The following is a 25,399-nucleotide window of genomic DNA, read 5'->3' as shown; positions in this document are numbered from 1 at the left end:
TCTGGTTAGGGATTGGGTTTGGAGATGGATGGCAGTCGGAGTGTGTGACACAGGGGGGAGGAGGGTTTAGGGGAGGAGGAGATGAGGGGTCAGAGGGTCAGGAATTTGTGCCTGAGCCTGTGTTGTTCCATACAACAGCAGGGTGACAACAGTACCTCAAAGTAGGGGTGTGATGGGACACAGAAGTCATGGTTCGGTTCATACCCTGGTTTAGGAGTCACACTTCGGTGTGAGTTTAGTACAGCAGGGAGCAAAATCTAATGTTCCTGTCTATTATTTTGAACAGACAGTAGACAGACAGACACAGTCCTATTGCTGGGGACTGAGGAAACATTTCCCCACTGGCACCTTTGGTAAACTGTTTTCATTATAAGAATCAAAAACATTTCAAACACTTCTGTATTACACTGTCTGAACACTAAGCAAACACTTTCCCAAAAGGCAACAGATCACAACAGGCTATAAAACTGGGAAGCATCTCTTATTATATGAAATTGAAAATCCCAGAATACATAGAACAATAAAAATACAACCTGTGCGTTAGAAGGAGTGTTACAATTAGTTACACCCTTGCTATATTTAAACATTCAAAGCACCAAAAAATTAATCAGCCTGGTGATCGGAACATCTGGGTGATGCCGTTGAATATGCGTTAGGATGTTTGATGTGTTTCCATTCACATAGAGATGTTTATAGCTGTGGCCACATTCTATTTGGAGCATACATGACACGCCCCTACAAACCGTGGGAAGACAAGACAAACCCACTAATGCGACACTTATTTGAACCCTGCTACAACACGACCTAGTAGTAAATAAAAATGAGGCCAAGTGTAGCAATAATCTACTTTTTAAAAAGATATTTTGGGGCATTTTTGCCTTTGTTAGACAGGGCAGTCTCAAGTGTGAAAGGGGGAGAGAGAGAGGATGACATGCAGCAAAAGGCCGCATGCCAGAATTGAAACCACGGCTGCTGCAGCAAAGACGATGCCTGGTACATGGGATGCCCACTCCAACCACCAAGCCACTGGGCACCCTGCAATAACCCACTTTTTAATTCAGTATACATGAAGACATGATTAACCTTATAAGTGATGACATGTAACCCTTACTTTTACCGTAACCCAAACCGTCTCTCTTTTAAATTCAGATTCAGAATACTTTATTAATCCCCGGGGGGAAATTGTTTAAATATAACACTTTATAGCGAGCTAAATGCTAACTTCACATTTTCAGGCCCTCCACCTTTGGATCAAGAGGCGAAGGGGGCTGATCGCTTACTCATGTGTGTGTATGTTTGGCAAATCATGTCGCTGGTCGGGTGATGTAGCTGCGTCACCTACAGGCGTACCTACTCATTCACATACTCTACAGTGGTGGAGCAATAGTGACAAACCATACGTTACACAGCTCTCTACTGTTGCTCTTGTGACTGAACAGAAACTCATACATGGGTCCTCCAGCTCTGGTGTTTCATTTTTGCTCACCATACTGACTTGTGCGCTCATCAGCTTGTTGTGCTAACCTCAGCTTTGTTGATAAAATTGTCTGGTCAAACCTGTGCTTGTGAACTTGAGTTCCACATTACGTGCATCAATCTAGCGGACCGTGACGGTTTGGTACGAATACACAAACCTGCCTCAGAGAAGTCAGTGGTCTGTTTACCACAAATCTAATTTTCTCTGCACCTTCTCTTTCAAAAAGCCTCCTTTAAACTCATTTGTGTCAGTCTGTTTTTGTTTGTTTTTGGGCCACGAGCAGTCACACAACACTGCGTCCTGACATGAGCTGCTTATCATTTCTATCAGCTCAAGGCCTCGCAGTATAGAGCACTGTTTGTGAGATATGTGGGGTGATAATAATGTGTGGTGCACACAGCAGCAGCTGTCTTCCTCTCTTCTTTCCACCGTCTCCATTACAGATCCGCTGTCTCCTCTGCTCTCTGTCTTTCCTCCAGTCCAGCTCAGCCCGTCCCAGCCCAGCTGTCCCCTTCCTTCATTAGCTGTCCCGCACCGCCTGCTCAGGCAAGGTCACTTTCAAAATACAAAAGACTCCACACAAGTCCTGTTTTGTACCTTATTTTTACTTGACACGTTTCTTACAAGTTAAAGCTGCACAAATCAGTATTTAGATAATGAACAATGTAGAAGGAGTGAATAATTTACATTATCACCAGACCCTGCAGTTCCCCTCAGCTCTACAGATCATTTTAGCATCTTCTAGCACACTATATTGGTTTAAAGGGCTGCAGCTTCACTGGTTTGGTTCAATCTCACCACTCTCATCAGCATTGTTTCCAGCGTAGCTTGCCTATTTTTCCTTTGTTTCGTTATGTGGTGTGCTTTATCACTCTAAAAGTCCACTTAATAAATAAGTTTCTTCTTCGCCTCCTACTTATCTTTATCGTCACGTTCAGCCTCCCACTCTGCGCTGACTCATATGGGGGTTTAACATGTCACACTGAATGGATGCACTCAGTTGGTAAGTTATATTTGCCTGTTTGGAGGCTGACATAGAAACTCTTGCTGACTCACGCACACACATTGTCACACATGCACACACACAGGAAAGACTCAAAAGCTTTCTGGTGTTGTATTTTCGGCCTGGAGAGGTGGGCTGTGTTAATGGCAGTAAAGTGCCAAGTCAGAGAACAGAAGTGAACTCTCTTCTCACTCGTTACTGTGGAACTCTCTGGGAGTACAGGGCAGTTCCAGTAAGGAGAGAGGGAACACACACACACACACACACACACACACACACACACACGCTCCGCTCCTCCAGCATTACTCAGTCCTCCTACTGGTTTTCCATGGAAGCACACAACAATAAACTGGTCAGTGAGTGGTTAGCATTGTGTACCACACAACAGAGCTGTGTGTGTGATTTGTAAGTAGTTGAGCGCTCAAACAATGAGTGCTAACATGCTGATTTATAGCAGGTTGTGTGTCATCTACTAACTTAGTTTAGTGTGTCAGCATGTTAACGGCATTGCAAGGTATTGGCTAAACTGAAATTCTGAAGTGATAAAAAAGTGCCCAGTAGCAGGAAGAGCTTGTGCAAATCTGTTTGTTTCAACTCTGCCAAATTGAAATTTTGACCTGACAATGGCATTAGAGGAAAAGTCAGGTGATCATCTGAGTCTTTAGCATTCATCCTCTGGACACCATGGATATCTTTACAAAATTTCATTGAGATCCATCTGATAGTTGTTGAGATAGTCAAACAGTCCAACATCGCCATCCAACGAGCTACGCTAAAAGTGTGGCTAAAAATGCCAAATAATTAGTGTTCCAAGCTTCCCAAATGCAAGGACTTGCTGCTTTCCTTTGTTTTTTATCATTTTAAATATGTTGTCCTTGGCTTTTGGATCATCAGTCAGGCCACACAAGAAATTTTAAGACGTCTCCTTGGGTTCTGTGAACTTTCATTACAAGTTTTTTCACTCTACTCACACTTTACTAGTTCATAGGCTCCCAACCAGGTTTGAAGATAAAGCTGAGAGGTCACAAAATGGTTAAAAGGATAAGAAAGAAAATCAATAAAGCATCTTTCATTCAGTCATTTTCCGTAACCGCTTATCCTGTTAGGGGTCACAGGGGGCTGGAGCCTATCCCAGCTGACACTGGGTGAGAGGTGGGGTACATCTTGGACAGGTCGCCAGACTATCGCAGGGCTGACACATAGAGACAGACAACCATTCACACTCACATTCACACCTACAGCCTTAACAATTTACCATCTCACCAATCAACCTAACCCGCATGTCTTTGGACTATGGGAGGAAGCCGGAGTACCTAGAGAAAACCCACACTGACATGGGGTTTGAACCCCCCCACCACAAGTTTGAACTAGGAACCCTCCTGCTGTGAGGCAACAGTGCTAACCACTGTACCACTGTGCTGCCCCAAAAAACATCAGTTACACAAAAATGTATATATTTTCCGACATTTGTCTATTGTCTGTTTTTTTTTCTTATGAAATACTAGATGCATTTATCTCCTTAAGCTGCAATGTCTTTTTAAGATAAGGAAAAAGTGTCTTTGTTGGAACTGAGGCCATAATAAATAGAGGTCACAAGTAGACGTGACTTCATTTGAAGGTGTCACAAGCCAAAAAGGTAGAATTATGTATAATCAGCAGATTAACTGATAATGAAAATGGTCTCCATTTGCAGCCTTTATATAGCCACACTTTTCTTTCCATCACACTCTCAGCTTAACCTCCAAACAAACAGCTTCAACCTTTCACTGAAAATACAAGAAAAAAGCTTTTCAGTCTCATTCATTCCCTGCTTTCTGTTACCTGCCGAATAATACTCTGCACAAAAGAGCGTGTGGAGCGTGCTGGCACAAAGATGAGCAGAAACATGTTATGTAATTTACCCCATCTGAGTGGATTGACCCCCTCCCTCCCTCTGTAGCGGCTGCAGCTCTTGATGTAGTCGATGTTGTTTGATAATTGCACAATTGTGTGTAACTGCACTGTTATTTAGCCAAAGAATAGCTGCTGAACAGTGGGGTGAGAGGAGGTGTTCCCTTGAATGCATGTGTGCCGCTCTGCTTTCACACACACACACGCACCAAACAGAAATAGTGGATAACATTTCTAAAAATGTTCAATCTGACGCAGGATTGTGTGTTGATGCAGAGTGTGTAAAAGAGGAGGGGATGGATGAAGCTCAGGCTAAAAAGAGAAGGGGGAGGAGAGAGAGGCAGAGGAGAGTATAGAGTGTGTGTTAAAAGAGGGGAACTGGAGGCAGGGGGGCTGGCAGACAAAAGTGAGAGAGGGGAGGGAGGAATGAGGAGGAGGAGGAGGGGGGAGGCGGTGCTAAGGCAGACAGCAGGGAGGGAAAGCTGAGAAGAGGAACAGAGGAGTGAAGTGAGAAGAGAGAGGAGGAGGAGGAGGAGAGGACAGGAAAATAAGGGGGCTTCCATTTGAAAGTCCTCGTGTTGGGATATGAAGTCCTGGCGCGGTACAGAGGCAACGGCAGGAAGCTGGAGTGTTGTAGAGAAGAGGTAGACGACAGGAAAAAGAAGGAGAGACGGGGAGAATCAGAGCCAACAGAGACTGGAGTGATTTTTGCATTTTTTTTTCCAAGAGAGACAGAGACAAGTGGAGGCAGCGATGCAGGGCTCTCACTGGGGTGAGTGTGGAGCGTGTGTTGCATGTGTCTGCATAAGTGTGTGTCTTAAATTCTCCAAACTCAGGCACTCTATATACTGCCCTTTATCCCAGTTTGGCTCCATTTACTTGAAGACAAATTTGCCTGAGGAAACTTTGTATTCATGAGCACCTTGAGTCAGTGTGAAGCCACTTTAGAGGGTGTCAGTTGCGGAAATGCCAATAATGGAAGGTATGTAACGGAAAGAGTTTGAGACAAAAGTTCCTTGGCAGGCCCATTCATACACAAACACTGATTTAAACAGGATTGGAAACTAGTTAAGGAATGTCAGTGAAAGCCTAAACAGTTGGTGATGTCTTCTAAAAATGTGGATAAACTGTGATCTATCTGGTCAAACAATGATCCCTGGAAAACTGGGTTTCCTTTCAGTTTGCCAGAGATTGAAGGCAGCTGGATGATTCAGAGTCAGCTGACTGGTGTTAGCTTTAAGTTTCTAAAGTTGTTTCATCTGTAGCTGCACTTAATGACCCTGGAGACTCCTGGCCTGCTGAAGCCAGGACAAACAGACCAGGTATCTTGGATTTGTTGAGGTGTGATAATGGGTTTTTGGTGGTGAGTGAGCCCAGGTTTTCTAATCCCGACCCTGGGTAATCTGCTCATTACAGACTGTTGGGGTATTGATTTGAAATTTCAGCCTTTAGAAGAACTGTCCCACCCTCTGGACAGTTGGCCTGGAGGAGGAAGAAGAAAGAGGAGGAGGAGGAGGAGGGTGTTATTCAATCTGTCTGCACACACACTCATATTGAAGATAAGAAAGAGCATGAGGCAGCAGATACATTTCCACCAGAGCAGACAATTAGGCTGCATCTCAGAAGTGTGACCCGAACAAAACATGTTTTTATCCAGAAGACTCAAAGGGAATCTGTTTCTTTTGATGACGAAGCACTTTGTGAGACTCAGGCCGCAGTTGTTTCTCTTCTGTCTTCCCTACACGTGTAATTACAAGACTCCTCGTGTGCCCTGGGCCACATATTGTAGTTTCTCATCAAGTCTGTTATGGCCCATGAGTGATGTGTCAGCAGATATGTTTATAGTCAGAGTGGTTCCAGGGCCGTCCATTCACTCAACTCTTTGTAGTAGCTGTCTCTCTGACAGTTTCATGTTGAGGTTTCATTTGAGTGAAGACTGTAATTACATAGACTGGGTTTTGGCAGAGTGAGAAGCTCTGACGTTTTACTCCATAAACATAGCGGCTGTAAATGGGCAGGTGTTGAGACATAAACGCTGACATAAAGTTTAACTTGAGGGAAGTGAGACTGGGGGACAGAGAGACAGAAAAGATGGGTTACCTCATCTGCTCTGAACAAAACAAATGAGGTAAATGCGTGTCACGTGTTGCAGGTTACGTATGCGTAACGCTTTCCAGCCGTGTTGACTCAGGCCTCCTGTGTGTGTATGTACAGCATTAAAAGGTACTAAAGTAGCTCCAAATAAAAGATAGCAAGATTGCTTTCTTTTACTTTTGGTTTTCCCTCAGTTTTATCGTCTTTCCTTAGGGTCTGATAGCCAGATTGGTGAAATAAGAGAATTTGTTAAGCTCTGCCAACAACCTCTAATCAAATCTCTCAATCGCAGTGTCTCTTAGATAGAATCTTGTGTTGCAGTAGGACCAACAATACTTGTTAAAGGGGACCTATTATCTAATTTTCAGGTTCTTAGTTGCATTTTGGGTTTCTACTAGAACATGTTACATGTTTTAATGTTCAAAAAACACTTTATTGTCCTTACACTGTCTATGCTGGAACACCCAGCATTCTCCCTAGGTCCTAAACACTATATTTTAGCGCATGTCTCTTTAAGCCACCCTTCCAAAAAAGCACAGTCCGCCCTGATAAGTCAGCGATTTCACGTCCTCCATACCTGTACTCTTGACATCTCTGCACCAACATTGCAGCTGAGGAATGAGTGTAACTGAGTATAGCAGCAACTTTTCAACCGGACATGTTTCAGCAGGAATATGACTGGAAATCTGAGAGATAAACAACATCAGCATCTTCGTGTTAGCATGTAGCTACATGTAGCAGTGTACTTGCAGCTGGGGAATGACTGTACCTGAGTATAGTTGCACATTTTCCCATTACAAATCACCATTAAAAGCTTCAAAACACATCCAGACATATTTTAGCAAGAATGTGATCCAATTTACTATATCCGCAACTAAGACTACATGTTTCCCAGAACTTAGCATGTAGCTTCATGTAGCACTGTATGTAATGTAAACACTAGCAGTAGCATGCCTGGAGCAGATGACCATATAATGAAATCTGTCATGAGCTGATGTCAGTTTGTCTTGAAAGTAGAAAACCCATTGGACGGTTTGAAGCCTGAGGTTTTTGCTCACAGAGATTACTTTAACATACATTTACTTCACTATTTGAACCTTTGGCCACTTTCATTTGAACCTGTGACATTGTGTATATGACATTAAATAAGGAAAGCACAGTAGGTCCCCTTCAAAGGATTCCAAACTGGATTCAGATTTGATTCGACTTCCTACCCTTGGCTCTGTTATTTTCCAGTGATCCCGTCGAGCTAAATGTCATGCCAGGTATTTATGTAAAGCCTCGAGTTGAGAAGCATGGTGAAACACCGAAGGAGGGAGACTGAGAGAGAGAGACAGAAACACAGGAAAATCGAGAGACAGCGAGAGATTAGACGTCGGCCTGGCTTCTGTTCAGTTTGCTGAATGAGTGTTTTCCATGCCAGTCTGTCCCCCCCCTCCATCTCTCTTCAGTTTACAGCGGCACGGACAGTGTGTCTGAATACGTCGGCACATGTGCTTCTTTGCCATGTCAGATATTTTCTCAGATGAGTGGAAGTGAATTATACATTGAGGCTGGCACAGTTAACGTGAGGCGTCGCTGCTTATGTAATAGCTGCTGTGAAACTCATTTGCCTGGCTGTATTTTGTAGCACTGGGTGTGTTTGTGGCATTGTGTGTGTTATATTCTGTGATTTCACACTGGAGCTGTGACACCTTTGCTGAGCAGATATCGTGGCCTACTTTTCCTCACTGAAGCCTGGTAGTAAGTAAACTGCTCACATACAATCAAGGCTCCCGTCACTGCTTCCCTCCTCCTCATCCTCCCTCACATCACATTGTCAGTCAAAGTGTTGTTGCTTTCAGTGTGAGATAACAGGCCCCTTCTCTCTGCTCTCTGCCCTCTGTTAAACTGAAACAATGGCCTTCCACTGTTCATACAGCCGCAGCAGCAGGGGAGGGGAAGGAAGGAAAGTTTTAGGAGGGAAAACTTTACTCTTCTCTTCACATGTGGGACAATGAGAGGACGTCAGAACAGCCTGAGCACCTGGATTTTCCAAAATATACTCCAGTAAACACCACACTAAAGACAAAATGACCTGCACTGATAAGAGATCATGAGCTGCCCCAATTATTGTATTAAGTCAAAGTCAGAGAGTAAAGGCTGAACTGGCCATTGATCCTCACAAACAGCAGTCCACTGACCAGACTAATCCCTGTGTCTCTACCGCCGGCATTCTTGGTATTTCCAGTGTCTGCGGGTCTGACCACTGACCGCCGCTGGATAACTGTCAGTGGCTGGAAAACCTCCTGGAAAATCCAACATTTGGAGCTCACTAGGAATGTCAGCCATCTTCCCCTTTTTCACATACTGTTACCTCAATTTCCTCAGATGCCAGCTGACTGTAGCACTCTTCAGCTCTGCTGTGCCGGGACTAAAGGACTGTTTACTTATCAGAGGATGGGAGTGGCTGAAGTGTGACTTGTTTTTTCTGTTTTTTATTTTTTTTTATTTTGACCCTCCCTGAAGATACAAATATTTTTCCTTGAGCCTCCCCAAGTGACTGGCGGAAAAAGCATTACTCTTCATACACCATAAATTAGTTAAATTAGCGAAAAAAGCCTTGGTTATTCAGTGCTGTGTTTCGGCCAAATTTTAAATGAGACATGTTGAATAATTTTCAAAACTTTACTCATTAGTTTGAAGGCTTGCATGGCCTGGCCCCTGCATATATAGCAGAGCTGTTTAGCCATTCATCGAGCATGGCGTTAGTTCAAGCAGGACACGATGTCAAGCTTAGCTCACATCCCAGCTACATCAGCTGATCTCAAACAGCCCAATCAACTGATGGAGCAGCTGATTGATGGAAGGGAGTCAGCTGATAGATCACATGATTCCTTTCTAAGCAAGCATCCTGCCTACTGTTGCTGCTTCCTCTACATGCTGCTTTGCAACTCACCTTCACCCCAGCTCCTCCTTTTCATGATGTGTCTGACTTATCAATGTCATTTCTGTTTGTCATTGATGCTGCCCTGTTCTGTTCCCGGCGGGGTCTTTGCTGCTGCTCTCCCTGCCCTAGGCTTTCCATGTGGGCGCATGGAAGGGCAGGGAGGTTTGTTCTCTCTGCCTCAGGCTTTCCTTGCTTCTGCATGGAAGGGCAGAGAGGTGTGCTCTCTCCGCCTTAGGCTTTCCACGTAGGCCCGAGGAAAGGCAGAGAGGCCTCAGAACAGAGCCATACCACCAAATACTGCAATGGAAATAAAGTTGTTTTTTTTACCAAAGTGGTCCTGACTGAATTCCAATTGTCGGCTACTCTGATGATCTGATCGAGTCATTTAATCTGTTCCCTGTTTCTATTTTTAAATCCAGAGGTGACTGTGCTTTTGCAGTTGTAGCTACTGAACTTTAAAACAGCCTCTCCCTTTTCCATCAGATCTGCTGAATCTGTGTTTTATTTTTCGCGGCTTATTTCTATAGGAAAGCCTTTTATAAACACTGTCTGTTCCCTTGTGGTTGTGTTTATTTTGGTTGTTCACCTCTATTAATTATTGTCTATGTAAGCATATGAGAGTATGTATGTACAGTATGTGTGTATACTTGTTTTTGTATATGTATTCTATATGTGAAGCTCTTTGCAACTGTATGTTGTAAAAGTGCCACATAAATGCAGTTATTATTATATGGTAAAGATTTTACCTTGACAAAATGTTCTTGCAACCTTACTTTTTTTACTCGGCGAGTGCTTTCTGCAGAGAAACTAAGAGGACAACTCATTGCAAACTGGACCCATAAATAAGCATGTGATTGGCAGTTTGTGTCCCCAAATGACCATAGTGTTTTCACAAGGCTGTACTGCTACTTTCATATCATTGACGTCTACTGCATCCCATTTCAATAGATTGCTGGCTGCTCTCTCACTCAACCCCCACAGGGACTTTCACTGCAGTTATATGTGTGTGTGTGTGTGTGTGTGTGTGTGTCTGTGAGAGTGTGTGTGATAGAGAAAAAGAAAAAAAATCTAGGCTTCGGTCACCCCACTCTGCAGCAGCCTCTCACGTCCGAATTGAGGCCAGATGCTTTGAAATGCTAAAGAGCCAAACTGTCTGCTGTCAGACTGTCACACACACAAAACTCACTCACTCATTCACCTATTCACCCACTCTTTTGCTTTCTTCCTTCCTTCCTTTTCCCGCTCTTCCTGCCTCTCTATCTCATTTCACCCCGCGCATGAAAAATGTGGGCCTCCGCTGCCATCGCAACGCTTCCAAACAGAGGGAGCAGCGAAAGTCTGTAACACCAACAAGTTGGTTGTAAAAGAGGAGAAGGGGGAAAAAAGCTGGACCGTAGGAGGACCTGTTGCCAATTACTTCTGCACAGACTCACTTTTTAGTAAACGTATTTCTCAGTTTGTGCTGCTGCAGAAAACCTGAACTCAAAACTTTTGTTAAGCTAGAATGTCCACCATGTTGCATTGCCAAAGAGGACAATGAAAGGAGACTTGGCAGTGAGGCGATGGGTTAATGAGGGCTGAGAAGGTTTGCATGCATACAGCGATTCCAAACACACACACACACACACACACACACACACACACACATACACACACACAGTGCAAGACTTTAAAGCCAAGCCATGTGGGGGTAGGTGACAGTGAGCGACCACTCAGACAGACAGTCATTGTGTTGGAATGGAGGCATATTATAACCTCAGGTCTTCTGGCAAAACATTAAAAGACTTCAACTCATTTTACAGTGGAGTCAGCTGACATCGTTCCAATACCATTCTCTTGCCTGTTTGAAGTTTTATTGTGGACTATCGGTGAGTAGATGCGTGACAAATAAATGGTAGAGTAGATTAGGTGTGGAGTGATTGCCCTGCTGAGGTATTGTGCGTGTCAGTGTGTTGCTGCCTTGCCTGTACTTGTGGATTTTCCTTTGTTAGCAGCCGTGGAGGATTACTGTGACTCACCTAGCCTGTTGATTGTCTCTCTGCCTCAGTCTCTCTCTGTCTGTCTTTCTCACTCTCTCCATCCACTGGGATCACTGGTCTCAGCATTAATCAAGGCCACCCAGGCTTTGTGTACAAGAGTGGAATATTTCTGCTGGTCTGAACAAGCTCTCAGCTTCACACTGCACTCTTTCAATATCCTGCTTTATTATGGAAGTGTTTGGGTACCCCTGACTACTGTTTTTGTGATCAGTTTATCTCTTCTGCATAGTCACCACCCATTAAAGAAGAACGAAACAGCATTATTTATGAATGGTTCTTATTATTGCTCAGACACTGATACTTTTTCCTCGTCCATACGTGCCTGCTCTGATCTCACAATTTTATACTTTCCACCTGTTGCTCTCGTCTTCACGCTGGCTTTGCCTTCGGTTAGTCACGCTGTGGTGTTGCTGTTAAAGATGAAAATCTAGCTGCATACACCAGTGAGCAGGGAGTTGTAGGAAAGGGGGATGGAGAAGGAAAGAGTGACAGGAGAGCAGTGGAGCAATAATCCAGCACAGGAGGTAAGACAGAGAGGAAAGGGATGGGGGTGAAAATAGCCTGGAACAGGAAAGAGTGATGAAAGTGAAGGAAGCAGGTGGAAAACTGAAAAAACATGGCAGTTTGGAGGAGGATGTCACCTTTATCAATACCAGTTTTTATAATAACAATGACTCAAGGTGAAGGTGTTCGCTTGTAGTGTTGAACCTACAGAAAATGATCAACCAACTCTGCAGTTTTCCTCAGCTCTAGTAAACGCTTCTTTCAGCTTGTTGTTTTGGTTTTATGGCCTGCAGTTGCTAATGTTTTGGTTCACTCTAGCTGCTCTCATAACATCGTTTTCATGCCTAGTAGGCAGCTGTTTTCTATGGTGGCCAGCAAGGGCTAATGCGCCACAACGGCGCACAACATCAGGAGAAACGTGCTGCTGCTTCAGAAACGATGCCTGTTTAAAAACACATGATGCAATGATACAATGGAAATGTGCTGCAAATGAAAAAGCATGTTGTAGTAAGCCAAAACAAATACATGTACAACAAACACACTGCAAATACAGAAATGAGGCAGAAGCACACAAACCCTGAAACAAATGCACCAATAAAACACTGCATCATACTCAGTAGACACAACGGAAGTTCTCCAGGCCAGGGAGGGGCTAAGTGCAATGATTTACATAACTTCTTAAATCTGTCACTCTTTTATAACATTGGAGAAGACCATGGCCAAATGTAAACAAGAATATGTACTTTTTTTTATGTTGCCCCTTTAATCCACTTATCTTCCCGCTTCAGAGACAAACACACACTCTCCTCTGGTCTCTCACTCTTGGGTCAAATATCCAGCTGTTTCCCTTTGCACTCCCCCTAGAGGCTTGGACAACTTCCATTGTGTTGATTGGATATGCAGTGGTTTTCTTTTGCATTCATTTTCAGTGCGCGCGTGTGTGTGTGTATGTGTGTTTATAACCTTGCATCATTTCCGTGTTTGCTGTGTTTACTGGTTATGTATTTGTTTTGGCTTTCTGCAGCACATTTTTTTCATTGGCAGCACATTTCTGTTGTGTTTGTTTTGTATTGTCATATGTGTTTTTGAACTGGCATTGTGTCTGAGGCTATGGCACGTATCTCCCAATGGAGATGTTTTGGGCTGTTGTAGGGCGTTTGCCCTTTAGGCCACTGTAGTTTTCAGCAAAAACCAAAACTCTAAAAAAACATCTGTACAGTAACTGCTCTGCACCAAACAGCAAAAAGACACAGGTAGTGACTAGCTGGTGAACATAGTGGAGCATTGAGCAGCTAAAGAGCCAGATATTTCCCTCAGGAGTTGGTGGAGACCCAAGCAGAGTTAAAAGAAGAGTGAAAATTTGCCTACATGCGTTGGGGAGTCTGCAGAATGTGAAATAAAGCAACTGTTTCCTAAGGTGTTTGCCATATCAACTTTGTAAGGTGATTTTATGTCAATGTTTCACGCCAAATCATTTGAAGCTATTCATCAAGTAAGAATGCTAAACATTTGCTGGTTCCCGTTTCTGCAATTTTAAAAGCCAGCACAGTGGAAACAGTGCATTTGTTTGTATCTCTATGGATTGGCAGAAGCATAAGCACAATGCTTAGCACCACACTTTTCTAGTATGTACATTATCCATGTTTAAACAGGCTTCCACACAACCATCCACAACAAATCTGCTGCCTTTGCTCTCCTGTAGATCTCATGACAACACGAATTGCTCCCGTTTTTCAGGACTGAAGATGCTTCAGCTTAGGTTGTTTTCACAGTAATAGCTCACCAAAGTGTAGATTGTCATTTTTTTCATGCTCTTTGTATTATATCGTGACAGTATCTGAAAGAGGCCGACATGTGGAGGGATGATGATAAAAGAGAGAAAAGAAAACTGACATAAGTAATGTGTTCAGTGCTCAGCAGTAGAGGAGATGGTTTAGATAGGAAATGATGTCTGCCTTCACATTTAATTTTCCTGTTCGGAGATCTTAAGGTGTCTGTGTGCCAGCCAAATAATGTCCAAACAGGATTATAGATGCCCGTTGTTCCCAAGAGCTCAGGCCTCTTTGGCGCCTTTCTTTGGGCTACCTGGTATTGGAATTCCCCTAAACCCCCAACCATCAACCCCCACCCAGCCTGCCTTTGTGTTCTCACCCTTACACCCACTTCTTTTTCTTCTGCCTTATTCTGGCTTTTCTAACTCTATCCTGATCCCAGCAGAGTCTCCGGAACAGCTCGGAGGTTGCGTGTGATTGTAAGGGGCGATCTGCTGCTGCGGAATAATGGGCTTCCTCTCCTGGGTAATACTGGCGTTATGAACAGACTTATCATAACGGGATTATTTCCCCGTCACAGACCCCACTTCTGGATCTTGTTAGAGAGCTACCTGGGAACCTCTTTCTTCTGTCAGTCCTGCTCTTACTCATCCTGGGCCAGTTGGTGGCATGTGGAGGATAAACTCTCACAACCACTTGGTGTGTTTCCAGTTCCTGTCAGAAGCAGCGAGGATGCGTTTTAAGCCATTCAGCATCATTTAATAGTTTTAGAGTGTCAGGAAGCGGTGTAAAGTGGCCCTGGGTTGACCCTGTAATGGCTGGCTGCAACACTATTGGAGTTTATTTTTGAACGTCGAATCAAATGCCTCGCTGACAGAAACGCCTCATGAAAGACTATCAGAATGATTTCAGGCACTCGAGATGTGTTCTATTTATAGTGACGATGACTGGTTTTTCTCTGCCTGTCTTGTGCTGCTGACAGCAGAGGAGGATGTGTGTAATGAGGAAGGTGGAGGAAGTGATGAGGGTGGATGGAGGGATGGTAAAAGTATTGTCACTTTGTCAGAGGAATGCACCCAAGAAGGTGGAGGAGAGGAGGACTGTAATAACATTAAGAAACAACCAGTGAGCAACATCAGACGGTTAAATTAGCTTTTGGGATTTGTTGCCCGAGTAGCCAGAACAAAAGTGGACCCTTGGAGGTCACAGGGGTGGGAGGGCAGAATTAGACCAGCTCCCCTCCACTCAACAGGGGGTCACTAGGTTAGGGCTNTCTCAGGGGGTTGTTAATTCTATTATCCCTGCCTGAGAGGTCCTTGTCAGGGCTGGGAGTGAAGAAGAGGTGGGCATGACTGGATAAAAGGTGAAAGGAGGTTGTGAGGCGTGATCATTTTGGCATGGGAAGAGATCACATACCACACATATCTTAATCTCCTTGACTCATGTGTACTCATGAAGTCTGTCTCCCCTCTTTCACTCCTCCTCACTCCTTGTCATGTACTTGCGGACTCACAGTTTAGTCAGTATATAGCAGTGTTGTGCAAGTTCAGTTCACACAGATTAAAATGAACTAGTTCATGTTCATAGTTCACAATTGGAATTTTGATTTCACAGTCCCAAAACATTAGCTAGTTTATGTCCATGTCTTCCATTTTTTTAAGTTAAATAAAATTTGGACTGATTCTCTTCACAGTATCATAGTATATTCCTTTAAGTTGAACCACGTGAATGTATCAAACCTTTTGAACTTTCTGAGTGTTAATATTTTTTTGCAAAATTTCGTGTCAGCTTCTCTGTGACACCTTGACATACATGACTAGTCATCATGTGTAAATTTACAGTAATAAAGATGAAATATTCATTTTAATGCACTAATTTAGCATCACACTTGTATGTAGGTAGGCTGTGTAATCTCAGTACAATGTTACAGAAGAGTCACTGACATATTCTGTTGCTCACTGAGGGGCAAGTAGCAGACGTCCAAGTTATCGCCAGAGCCTTGTGCTGCATTCATGTGGTGTCCAAATAATCTTAAAAATTAGCTCCCGAGCTTATTTCATGGTCACCTGATCTCTTTCCATTGCTCTTCATCAATGCTCTGACCAGTAAAATACCACGCATTGTCTTTATAGACTCCACGTTATTTTTACATTACAACTTAAAAGCTCATAAACACACCAAAGCCGAAAGGGTGACCATCCATAGAGCATGTGAATTCACCTTCGAGCTTGGCTAGTGAAGGTCACAACTCGAGTCTAATTTATTCGCTCCTTGTTCGTTCTATGTTAAGACACCTTCCGGATTCATGAGCACTCTGACCTTTGACACGCTGACCCATACTGAACACTAAAAAGAGTCACATTTAAAAAGGTTTGATCATTCATTTTCGCCCATAACTGCGTCATTCACTTGCAGATATTTCCCAAGACTGGTCAGATGCTTCAGCTTGATGTGCCATTTCAAATGTTTTGCCGGTGTAGCTGACGGTCTGACTTGTTTTTTCAGAGCCGACACGCACAGTTGGCATAAAAATGTAAGATTTTTTTCCATTGGAATCTGTGACTTACTGACTTGTTCATAAAAGTGCTTCACATATCTATATGAAATAGCCTCAGTAGTGTCAGTGGCTGAGCTGTCTGCCGGCATCGTGTCGGCATGCCAGGTGCCATAAATCCTTGGGTGCTGTAAAACAAGTGTCAGTAACTGTGTGAGAGTAAACAACACCTGTGTTCAAGTTCATAAGTGGCAAACTAATGCATTCAGTTCACTGTTTGCCAAACATATGAGCACATTCAATGAATGCACTCTTTAGGGTGTTCATGCGCAGCACTGAATTGAACCCCGCGGACTGACTGATTAATGAATAATTAGACCAGCCCTATCATTTTATTCCTTCAATTCTTATGTAGTGCTGGATCAGACACTTTTTGGTCCAACAGCCACTTCATTTGAAGCACACTGAGGAAGCTACGCTGCCAGAATATAAGCTATTGTTTCATAACATTGGCTGTACTTAAATGTTCGGTTTTGTATTCATAAGAAATTGCAGCACATATATTTAAGCGGATTCTGGCAATAAACTACGATCTGATCTAACTGTTTGATTAAATTGTGCTCCAGTAAACAAAAACTTCTCTCATTATTTCTAAAACTTAATATCATCACTTGCATGAATGATGAGCTTCCTGTTGATGCATCTGTTTTTGTGTGTGTGTGTGTGTGTGTGTGTGTGTGTGTGTGTGAGTGTCAGTCTGTATGATTGTGTTAGTCCTGGCAGACTGTGCACAGACATAGCTGGCGTGGATTATTCCACTTGGCCAGACGGATTTGGGCTTGGCACGACAGACTGAGGATATGTGTCCCCTCTCTGTCCCCCCCGGGAAACTAACACTGATAATTCTATCTGTAAATGGAAGACTTAATCTGCTGGCACTCACTGTGTTAATAATATGTATCCATGTTTCTCATCCTAAAAATAGTGCAGTGACCAAGTTGAGGCTGTTATTCCTTTCTTCAAAGATTTTCTGATAGGCATATGAGCACTGTGATCACGAAACAGTGAAGCGACTAGTTTTCAAACCCCTTTAGAAGTAAGACACAGATGACTGCTCACCAGGTTCAGGCAGGGACATTGAGGAAAATCACAGAGCAGCTGCAGATGGTGATGACCGTGACTCATTCTCTCTCCCTCTGTCTGCCATCCTCATCCTCAACTAAATCCATCCTCTTTTTCCTCTTCCTGCCTCGTTAATGACATTGACAATTATCAGTGGCGTCACCAGAGACATAGAGTGTATTTAATGAGGGATGAGCCTTTAGTGTGGTGCTCCCCCGGGAGAAATGTTTCAAATAAACAGCTGTTAAGTGGCTGCAGCTAATGAGTTTTGCGAGTGGCAACAGGCCTAAAATCAACAAATAATTTAGCTTCATTGTTGCAAAGAAGATTGTTTTTAATTGTAATACGTTTGAATTTAAGTAAATGTATTGCATTTTGCTATTGTAAATATTCAAGATGACACATTCAATCATGTTAATTTAAATAATTTAAGAATGATGATAAGACTATTAGTCCTAATTCAAACCTGACTGAAAAGCTGTTTACCACATAATGAGTCTCATTCACATGTTTTCAACACATGGATGAGATGCTAAATGCAAATCACATTAGCGACTGCTGTCACCCTGCAAGGACAGTGGTAATTATACTGTATGCACTGTACTACTCCAGTGTTTTGAAGAGACTTTTGAAAATGCTGCTGACACCAATTTTAGTATGAAAATTCTTGGGTTGTGTTGTAGTCTGGATGGACAATTATGGAGACCTTTGGAAACAATGACATAGACGCCCATGTTCACCTCCCAACTGAGTTTTATCAGGTTTAAACATAATAACAAGGTCTGCAGATCTTTTCGTCATTTCAGCCTTCTTGCGTGGATTCTCCTTTCCCATCACCACAGCTTCCTCTGGCAATGGATGATGTTCCCTGTGTCACTTTAATACGTCAACGCATTTGCTTTGTGACCAATCCCAATTTTTTTTACATCATCTTGACCGCCTTATGCTCGTGTATTACTTTCAGTAATAGTTCCATCTTATCATCGGTTCAAGCAAAGAAACCTCAGGTTTTATTTTTCACCATCTTCTGTAACCAAGCAACCAACCATAGAGTAGACAATCTGCTTCCTCTTTGCATTGGCACGTGCTTGCCCAGTGGAGCTGAATGATCATGTGATACACTCGTGTGTACAGAGATCGTTTTTGTTTTAAAACACCATTTTAGAATGAAAAAGCATTCGGCCTTAAAATGTGAATGTGGCCTTAGTTTGTAGGGAGGTAAGCACAGTGGCATAGCAGTGCTTTGAGCTTAATGATACCGTCTGCATGCTAACATACTAACAATGGCAGTGCTAACACGCTGATTTTTAGCAGGTATTACCCATAGACTGTAAAAATTATGGATGTAACTACTGGGATGTCATCCATTGGTTTGTGGAATCCCATTTTGAAGCCTTATTTGGAGCCAAGAGTGACCATATTTAGGCGAGAGGCTGAGAAGCCAAGGACACTATTACAGTGTCTCTCAAAGGGGCCCAGCCTTTATTATGCGTAACTTTAAGCCCTAATCAAATTTAAAAGGGTGAGTTGTATAAAAATTCACCCTTCGTACAGTTGTCATTAAGGGGAAAATTAAGTATAGAGACCAAAACTGTTTTTTTGTACCCAGCTGTAAACAAAGTTGGGCATTATTACATAGGTTTCTATGGGGATTGACTAGCCTCTGGAGTCAGCCTCAAGAGGCTAAAAGAACTGCAGTCTTTTGCACTTCTGTGTTAGCTTCATTTTATTACCGTGTTCACCATTTTGGTGTAGTGTATTTTGCAATACAATGAGTACCTACACGCAGGAAGCACATCTCCCTGTAACTGAATTACGGCTACAACTACAGGTCTTCCTCGGGCCACAATTTTTGTCAAAAAACTGATCTCTACATGATTATGAAGCAAGAAAAATCATGATTTCACAGCAGACATTTTTAGTTGTCATAGTGTGAAAAGCACAGGTGTTGCTAATAACATTAACAATGGCTCTGTTGCATTCAAGTGTCCCAGTAAGTAACTCATGCCAGTGAGACAGCTTGCAAAATACAGCAACCTGAACTAGATAAGTTAAATGGTATTCAGTCATCATTAATTTCATTATTTACACCTGTGCTTTTTCCCACTGTGACAAATCAAAATGTCTTCTGTGATGTCAATAAAAATTTTATCACTAGAGGCAGCAGACAATTTTTGCACAGGTGTAACTGATAACGACGGTCTGTTCCATTCAAGAGTAGCAATAAGATCCTTAAACTGGAACACACAGATGGAATCCAGTCATCATTTCGGTTGTGTTGGATGAGTCAAACTATTCACTTTCTGTTGAAGTGACCTTTTTTTTCTCTCTCACTGTCCTAAGCAGCCTTATCCCTCTCTGAAAATATATTGGGAGAATAACAAAAAACAATTCAGTACTACACTCAGTTCTTACTCTTTACTGAGTAAAACCAGCTGCTGGTCAGTAATGGCTCAGAATATTAACTCATTCTTTTTTGTGTCTTAAATTTAACAGCCAGCACATTTCTTTTACTGCCTACTGAGAAAAATCGATGGGAGTTGATCACCAACACTGACAGTTCAGTTTAGCCACTGGTATTGCTACACTCTGATAAAATGTATTTTAAAGATACTTTTGCTTTTAGGTGTCAGTTTTAATCATATCGTGTCTTTGTCTTTATGTGCAGCCACAATCCACACTGCTGTACTGGAGTTTTACTGGTTTCCCCAAAGTGCAGCTCTGTACAGCAGTCTTTGCAGGGTCCCAGTGTCAGCCCTGTTTGTGTGTGTCGTGATTCCTCAAACATGTCCATTATAAATCAGTCAGTAAAGGCAGAATACATGATTTGGGGGAATTACATTACATTTTATTGGGCTAAAAAGCCATTAACTTGGTTGTGACATCATTTGCAGTTAGAAGAAAGTATTATGTCTTATAAATATTGAATGAAAAACCTTGTATGCATGGGCACAACTCTCCAACAGAGCATGTGTAATCGTCACATCTGATGCTTCTAGAGTGTGAATATTTTATTTTCTCTCTCATCAGAGTGTGTGGTGTGTCTGACGCCGTCGGGGTGCCATGGCTCTGGTTCAGGCACTACCTGTGACCGTGACTGACCACCCCAATCCAGGTCTTGACGTCCAGCCGTGCAGGCCGCTGTCATCCCACTCCCCCTCTGGCCCCTGCCCTGGCCCCTGTGGGCCCTGCAGCTCCGGGACAGCCATGGGTTCAGTCAGCAGCCTCATATCAGGCCGGACGTATCAGGAGAGACACTGCCGGGCCGCCAGCGAATTCAACACCAAGTCACGTCGCTCCACGCCGGCTACCAGCTGCTTCCGGCTCCAAGATAACACCCTCCGCAGCGGGAGCTCCCTGGAGCAGCTGCTGGTTATCAGCAACCAAACACTTCCCCAGGCCCAGGTTCTGCCTCCACCGCTACCCACCAAGAGGCAGCCCCGGCCTGGGAACTCTGCTGGGGCAGGCGGTGGAACGGTTGCTGGAGCAGTAGGTGGTGGCACTAATGGGAACTCTGGTTATGTGAGTGATGAGGTGGTGGTTGGAGACTGGAATGACAATGTGGTGGTGGCAGCTGCAAGCCCCTGCAGTGATTCGGAGGACCAAAGGGACAACAGGACTCTGAACGGCAACATTGGAGGGCCTCCTCCCAAACTCATCCCAGTGTCCGGACAGTTAGAGAAGGTAAGACGAGTCGATTGTACAGACAGACCAATAAATCAACCTGGCAGATGTATTTAGCTCATTGCAGGTATAGAGTGGTGCAGGGCGAAGTGTATCTGTAGGCCAACCCAGAAGTTGACATCACCCTGGTTCCCATGTCAAAAGCCTATGGGACTTTTCTATAAGATTTTGGATCATTGCAGAAAATAAGCTCTGCAGCAAACAAATGTTTAAGATACTCATATGATGTTCAGCAGGGTAATCCTCACAGACACCACTTATGTGATTGTTGAAGCCTAAATGCAGTCACCAGAAGTAAAAAGCTAACGTTAGGCTACAAACAAACTAAGCCATGGTCACATGACCTCAAGGTTGCCACCGCAATGAGGCTGGAAAGCTATGTTGATAATAATAATACATTATACTTAAATAGCGCTTTTCAAGGCACTCAAAGAGTCTTCAGTTCAGCATGATGACGTTCTCTAGTCTCATTTGTCTGCTTGTCAGCAACCGCCTTTTTTAAGACATGTAAAAGCTTAAAAATTCTCGAGTGGGATATTTACTGATGTATTTTATGTCGTAGAACAAAACTTGAAAATCTCTGAAGCTTGTGTTAACCACAGACCATATTTCAGGCATCTAACTAAAAACCCACTGACTTTGAGACAAGACACTCAAGGTCCACTTACATTCTTTTCACAGAGCTTTTAACCACATCGTAGTCTTCTGAGCAAACTCCATTCAGTTATGCTGTCCTTGAGATGTGATTGAAAGCTCTCAAAAAAGTTTGCAAGTGTTTATTTCTCTCTTAAACTTGAATTTTGGTATCTGCCTCAAACCTCCTACACAGGATGGGCTCTAAAAATGCTGTTTGTTTTACCTGATAATAACATTTTGTATGTGACATACATTAGTAGAGTTATAAAGAAACAGCATCTGTAAGCATGACACTGAATCCCTCCCAGATCCATAAGATGACTGTGACCTCTGACCTAAAGATATTTATAGGAAAACGTCTTCTTTAATTACAGCTCAAGATTACATTAAATACTATAGCGCAGACTTTTTTCTCCTCTCTCCTTGGAATACACACTGTACTCCTGAAACACTGAAGCAGATGTGAGTGTTTCTGCAGCGTGTGCTGACATGTTTTACAGCAGATTACCTCAGCTGTCTAATTGGCTATTTATTTCCATCGATCCAGAGGGAAGCTTAATCACCGGCCTGACAGGCTCAGATGGATCGTTTGACAGCTACTCACCTTGCAGACACATCATGATCAATGTCACAGCTCGCTTACATTCACTGACGTATTTAGTGAACCCTGAGGAAGATCATTAAGAAAAATGCTTACAGAACATGCGATGAGCTTCCACCCCCCTCTGTCTTTGTCTTGCCTCTTCCTCCACTCTTCTCCCTCCTCTCTGTTTCTCTGCCCTTTAATCAGATTTCCTCTGTCCTCTTCCTCTCTTCCCTGTCTCTCTATATCTTAGATGATAGGAAAAATCATTAAGAAAATTGCTTAACGAAGGCCATGAATATCAATTAAACCAAATTAAACTAATCAGAGCCTGGAGGGGTGACCTGCCAGCATATCACTCACCCCTCTCTAATGAGTTTTATTCAGCCGTTGCTAATTAGCCCAGCTTAGCCTTTATCAATCACTAATGCTGTTTTTTTCCATAATTATGTACTTTCAGAACATGGAGAAAGTGCTGATCCGTCCAACAGCGTTCAAACCCGTCGTTCCCAAGAATCGTCACTCGGTGCAGTACTTGTCACCACGGCCAGCGGGCAGCAGTCTGTCAGAGAGCCAGGCTAGCCTCAACCTCCTGTTGCCCCTCGGGGGACCCAGCAGCTCCAGCGGCACGACCGGCATCGGAGGGAGCAGCAGTTCTAGCTCTGATGGGAAGCGCAACTCCTATAGCGGAGGTCGCAATGCTCGGAGCAGCCAGTCCTGCTCCATGTCAGATTCAGGAAGGAACTCCCTCTCCAGCCTCCCTACTCACAGCAGCACAGGCTACAGTCTGGCCCCCAGTGAGGGCTCCAGCTCCGGGTCTGGCTCCGGGGGCCAACTGGAGCCCGTGCAAAGCCTGGGCCGAAACACTTCAGGTGGAACTGGGAGCCATGGCCACACTAACTCAGACAGTGGACGTTCCTCATCCAGCAAGAGCACAGGCTCTGGGTCGCTAAGTGGGCGCGGGCAGCCCCTGTCGGACAGCGGGTCCTGTGGCCACTCGCCGCCACCAGTGGAGGGCTATGAGGCGGTTGTGAGGGAGCTTGAGGAGAAGCTGAGGGAACGAGACCTGGAGCTCCAGCAGCTCCGGGAAAATCTGGATGAGAATGAAGCTGCAATCTGCCAGGTGACACATAGACACTAATGCCATCACACACTGAACAAACCCTCCTTCAAAACACCAATAAACTACGGTACTTGATATGATGTAGTGCTGCTTTCACGCTCTCCTCTGATGGCCCTGTTTCCCAAGTTGGGAAGTATTTCTTCTGACTTTGGTATGTTCAAGTCATAATGTGGAAACAACATGGAAACTACAAAGAACATATGTTGTATTTTATTGCTCAAAGCGTTTAAAAAACATGTTGATAGCTGTTGCTGCACCATTGAATTTCCTGAAACTACTAAAATATTGCTTTACCTGACTTGTTATCAGGGTTAACAACTTTTCTAACTAATTTAAGTCACTCTACATATACAGCAACTAACGGTCACAACCTGATACCAGATGATACACTGACCTCTCGCCCATGTATTTCGCTCTGAAAGGTGTATGAGGAGAAGCAGCGTCGCTGTGAAAGAGAGATGGAGGAGCTGAGACAGAGCTGTGCAACAAAGATGAAGCAGGCTTCTCAGAAGGCCCAGAGGGCACAGCAGGTGCTACAGTTACAGGTATGCTAAGTATTTTAAACCTTTTAAAACATTTAGAGATGTTAAAATTGTTACTTTGCTCATCTTGTACTGAAGTTGTGAGTCTGGAAATTCTTTCTGTGAGTGTGCATGTTTTATTCTAGGATTAAAATATGTCTCAGTATGTATGGCAGTTGTATAATGTGGGTTTCTGTGCCGTCAGGTATTCCAACTACAGCAAGAGAAAAAGAAGCTGCAGGAGGACTTCTCCTCTCTGTTACAGGACAGAGAGACATTGGAAAGGAGGTGTGCCACCATCCAGAGGGAGCAGACCCAGCTGGGACCACGTCTGGAAGAGACAAAGTGGGAGGTGAGTGAGAGTCTGACACTGGAGATGTGTTAGGTCAGGGTGATTAAAGCAATAGCATCCCTCTTTGAGTCTGACAGGAGATCTTCACTTTGACCCACTAACAAAAGCAAAACATGCCCCCAAAAGAAAGATGTCAGAGTCAGAGGTCTGCCATGAGGAGCAATTGTTCTGTATTTTCAGCACCGTCACTCCTCTCTCTAACTCCCTCTCCAATCCTTCAGGTGTGTCAGAAGTCAGGAGAGATCTCCCTCCTGAAGCAGCAGCTGAAGGAGATCCAGTCGGAGCTCAGCCAGAAGGCTGGGGACATCGTGGTGCTGAAGGCCCAGCTGAGAGAAGCCCGTTCTGAACTGCAAGCCAGCCAGGCTCGATCCCAGGAAGCCGGGGTGGCCCTGCGGACGCGATCTCTAGAACTAGAGGTCTGCGAGAACGAACTCCAGAGGCGCAAGAGCGAAGCTGAGCTGCTCCGGGAGAAAGTGGGCCGCTTGGAAGAGGAGTCATCCCGCCTCCGGGACACTCTGTCCAATCACAACGGACACTCTTTACCTGGGAATCTAACCATGAAGGGGCAATGCATGAGCCTCTCCATCCAACAGGGTAGAGGTGTGGTGGGGAGGGGCGGTCCCAGTCCGTCTTTGTACCGGGATGCAGAGGAGACTCATCTGGTCTGGGGAGGAGAGAGTGATGAAGCCAAGGCTCAGAGGCAGAATGCAGAAGCAGTGTTGGGACTCAGACAACAGGTACAAATCAGTTACTGCACCTTTTCCAGGCACTAGTAATGACAATCTCTACGTTTCACAGGAAAATATTACTCTTTTTACTCCACTACATTTATTGCACACATTTCTGACAACATTTCTTCTGTCTCCTTTTCTCAGGTGGACAGGCTGAAGGCTGAACTCATGTACGAGAGGCGGACTAGTGAGGAGCAACTGTCACGGTTTGAGGATGAGAGGAGAGTGTGGCAGGAGGAGAAGGAAAAGGTAAAAAGGAGGAAGAGGAGAGGAGAGGAGAGGAGAGGAGAGGAGAGGAGAGGAGAGGAGAGGAGAGGAGAGGAGAAGTTTTTCTTTAACTTCTTGATGACGGACTTTTAATCTCTGTTATTTACATTCAGTGTCATACATGTCCAGATTGATAGGGCTAATAAACAAATTTTAAAGTCCACTCAGATCCTCCTGC

At 43.9% G+C, this 25,399-nt stretch overlaps 1 protein-coding gene across 2 annotated transcripts in view; it reads left to right on the top strand.

Annotated features, from left to right (window-relative positions):
- Window positions 1-25,399, top strand: part of lzts2a (leucine zipper, putative tumor suppressor 2a) — a 53,871-nt gene that overhangs the window by 25,359 nt on the left and 3,113 nt on the right. The window contains exons 1-7 of one of the 2 annotated variants that reach the window (XM_050071096.1): window positions 4,855-5,142; window positions 20,355-21,008; window positions 22,688-23,350; window positions 23,773-23,895; window positions 24,077-24,223; window positions 24,445-24,960; window positions 25,099-25,203. In XM_050071096.1, coding sequence (XP_049927053.1) covers window positions 20,388-21,008; window positions 22,688-23,350; window positions 23,773-23,895; window positions 24,077-24,223; window positions 24,445-24,960; window positions 25,099-25,203 — 2,175 coding nt within the window. In that variant the 5' untranslated portion in view covers window positions 4,855-5,142; window positions 20,355-20,387. Of the gene's footprint in view, window positions 1-4,854; window positions 5,143-20,354; window positions 21,009-22,687; window positions 23,351-23,772; window positions 23,896-24,076; window positions 24,224-24,444; window positions 24,961-25,098; window positions 25,204-25,399 lie in introns of those variants that run through there. The other variant, XM_050071097.1, reaches the window with a different exon arrangement.

This window comes from Epinephelus moara, chromosome 19 (genome assembly GCF_006386435.1).
Source record: "Epinephelus moara isolate mb chromosome 19, YSFRI_EMoa_1.0, whole genome shotgun sequence".
NCBI classification, from domain to species: domain Eukaryota; kingdom Metazoa; phylum Chordata; class Actinopteri; order Perciformes; family Serranidae; genus Epinephelus; species Epinephelus moara.
Note: the sequence above shows the minus strand (reverse complement) of the source record. Positions and strands in the feature narration are given on the sequence as shown.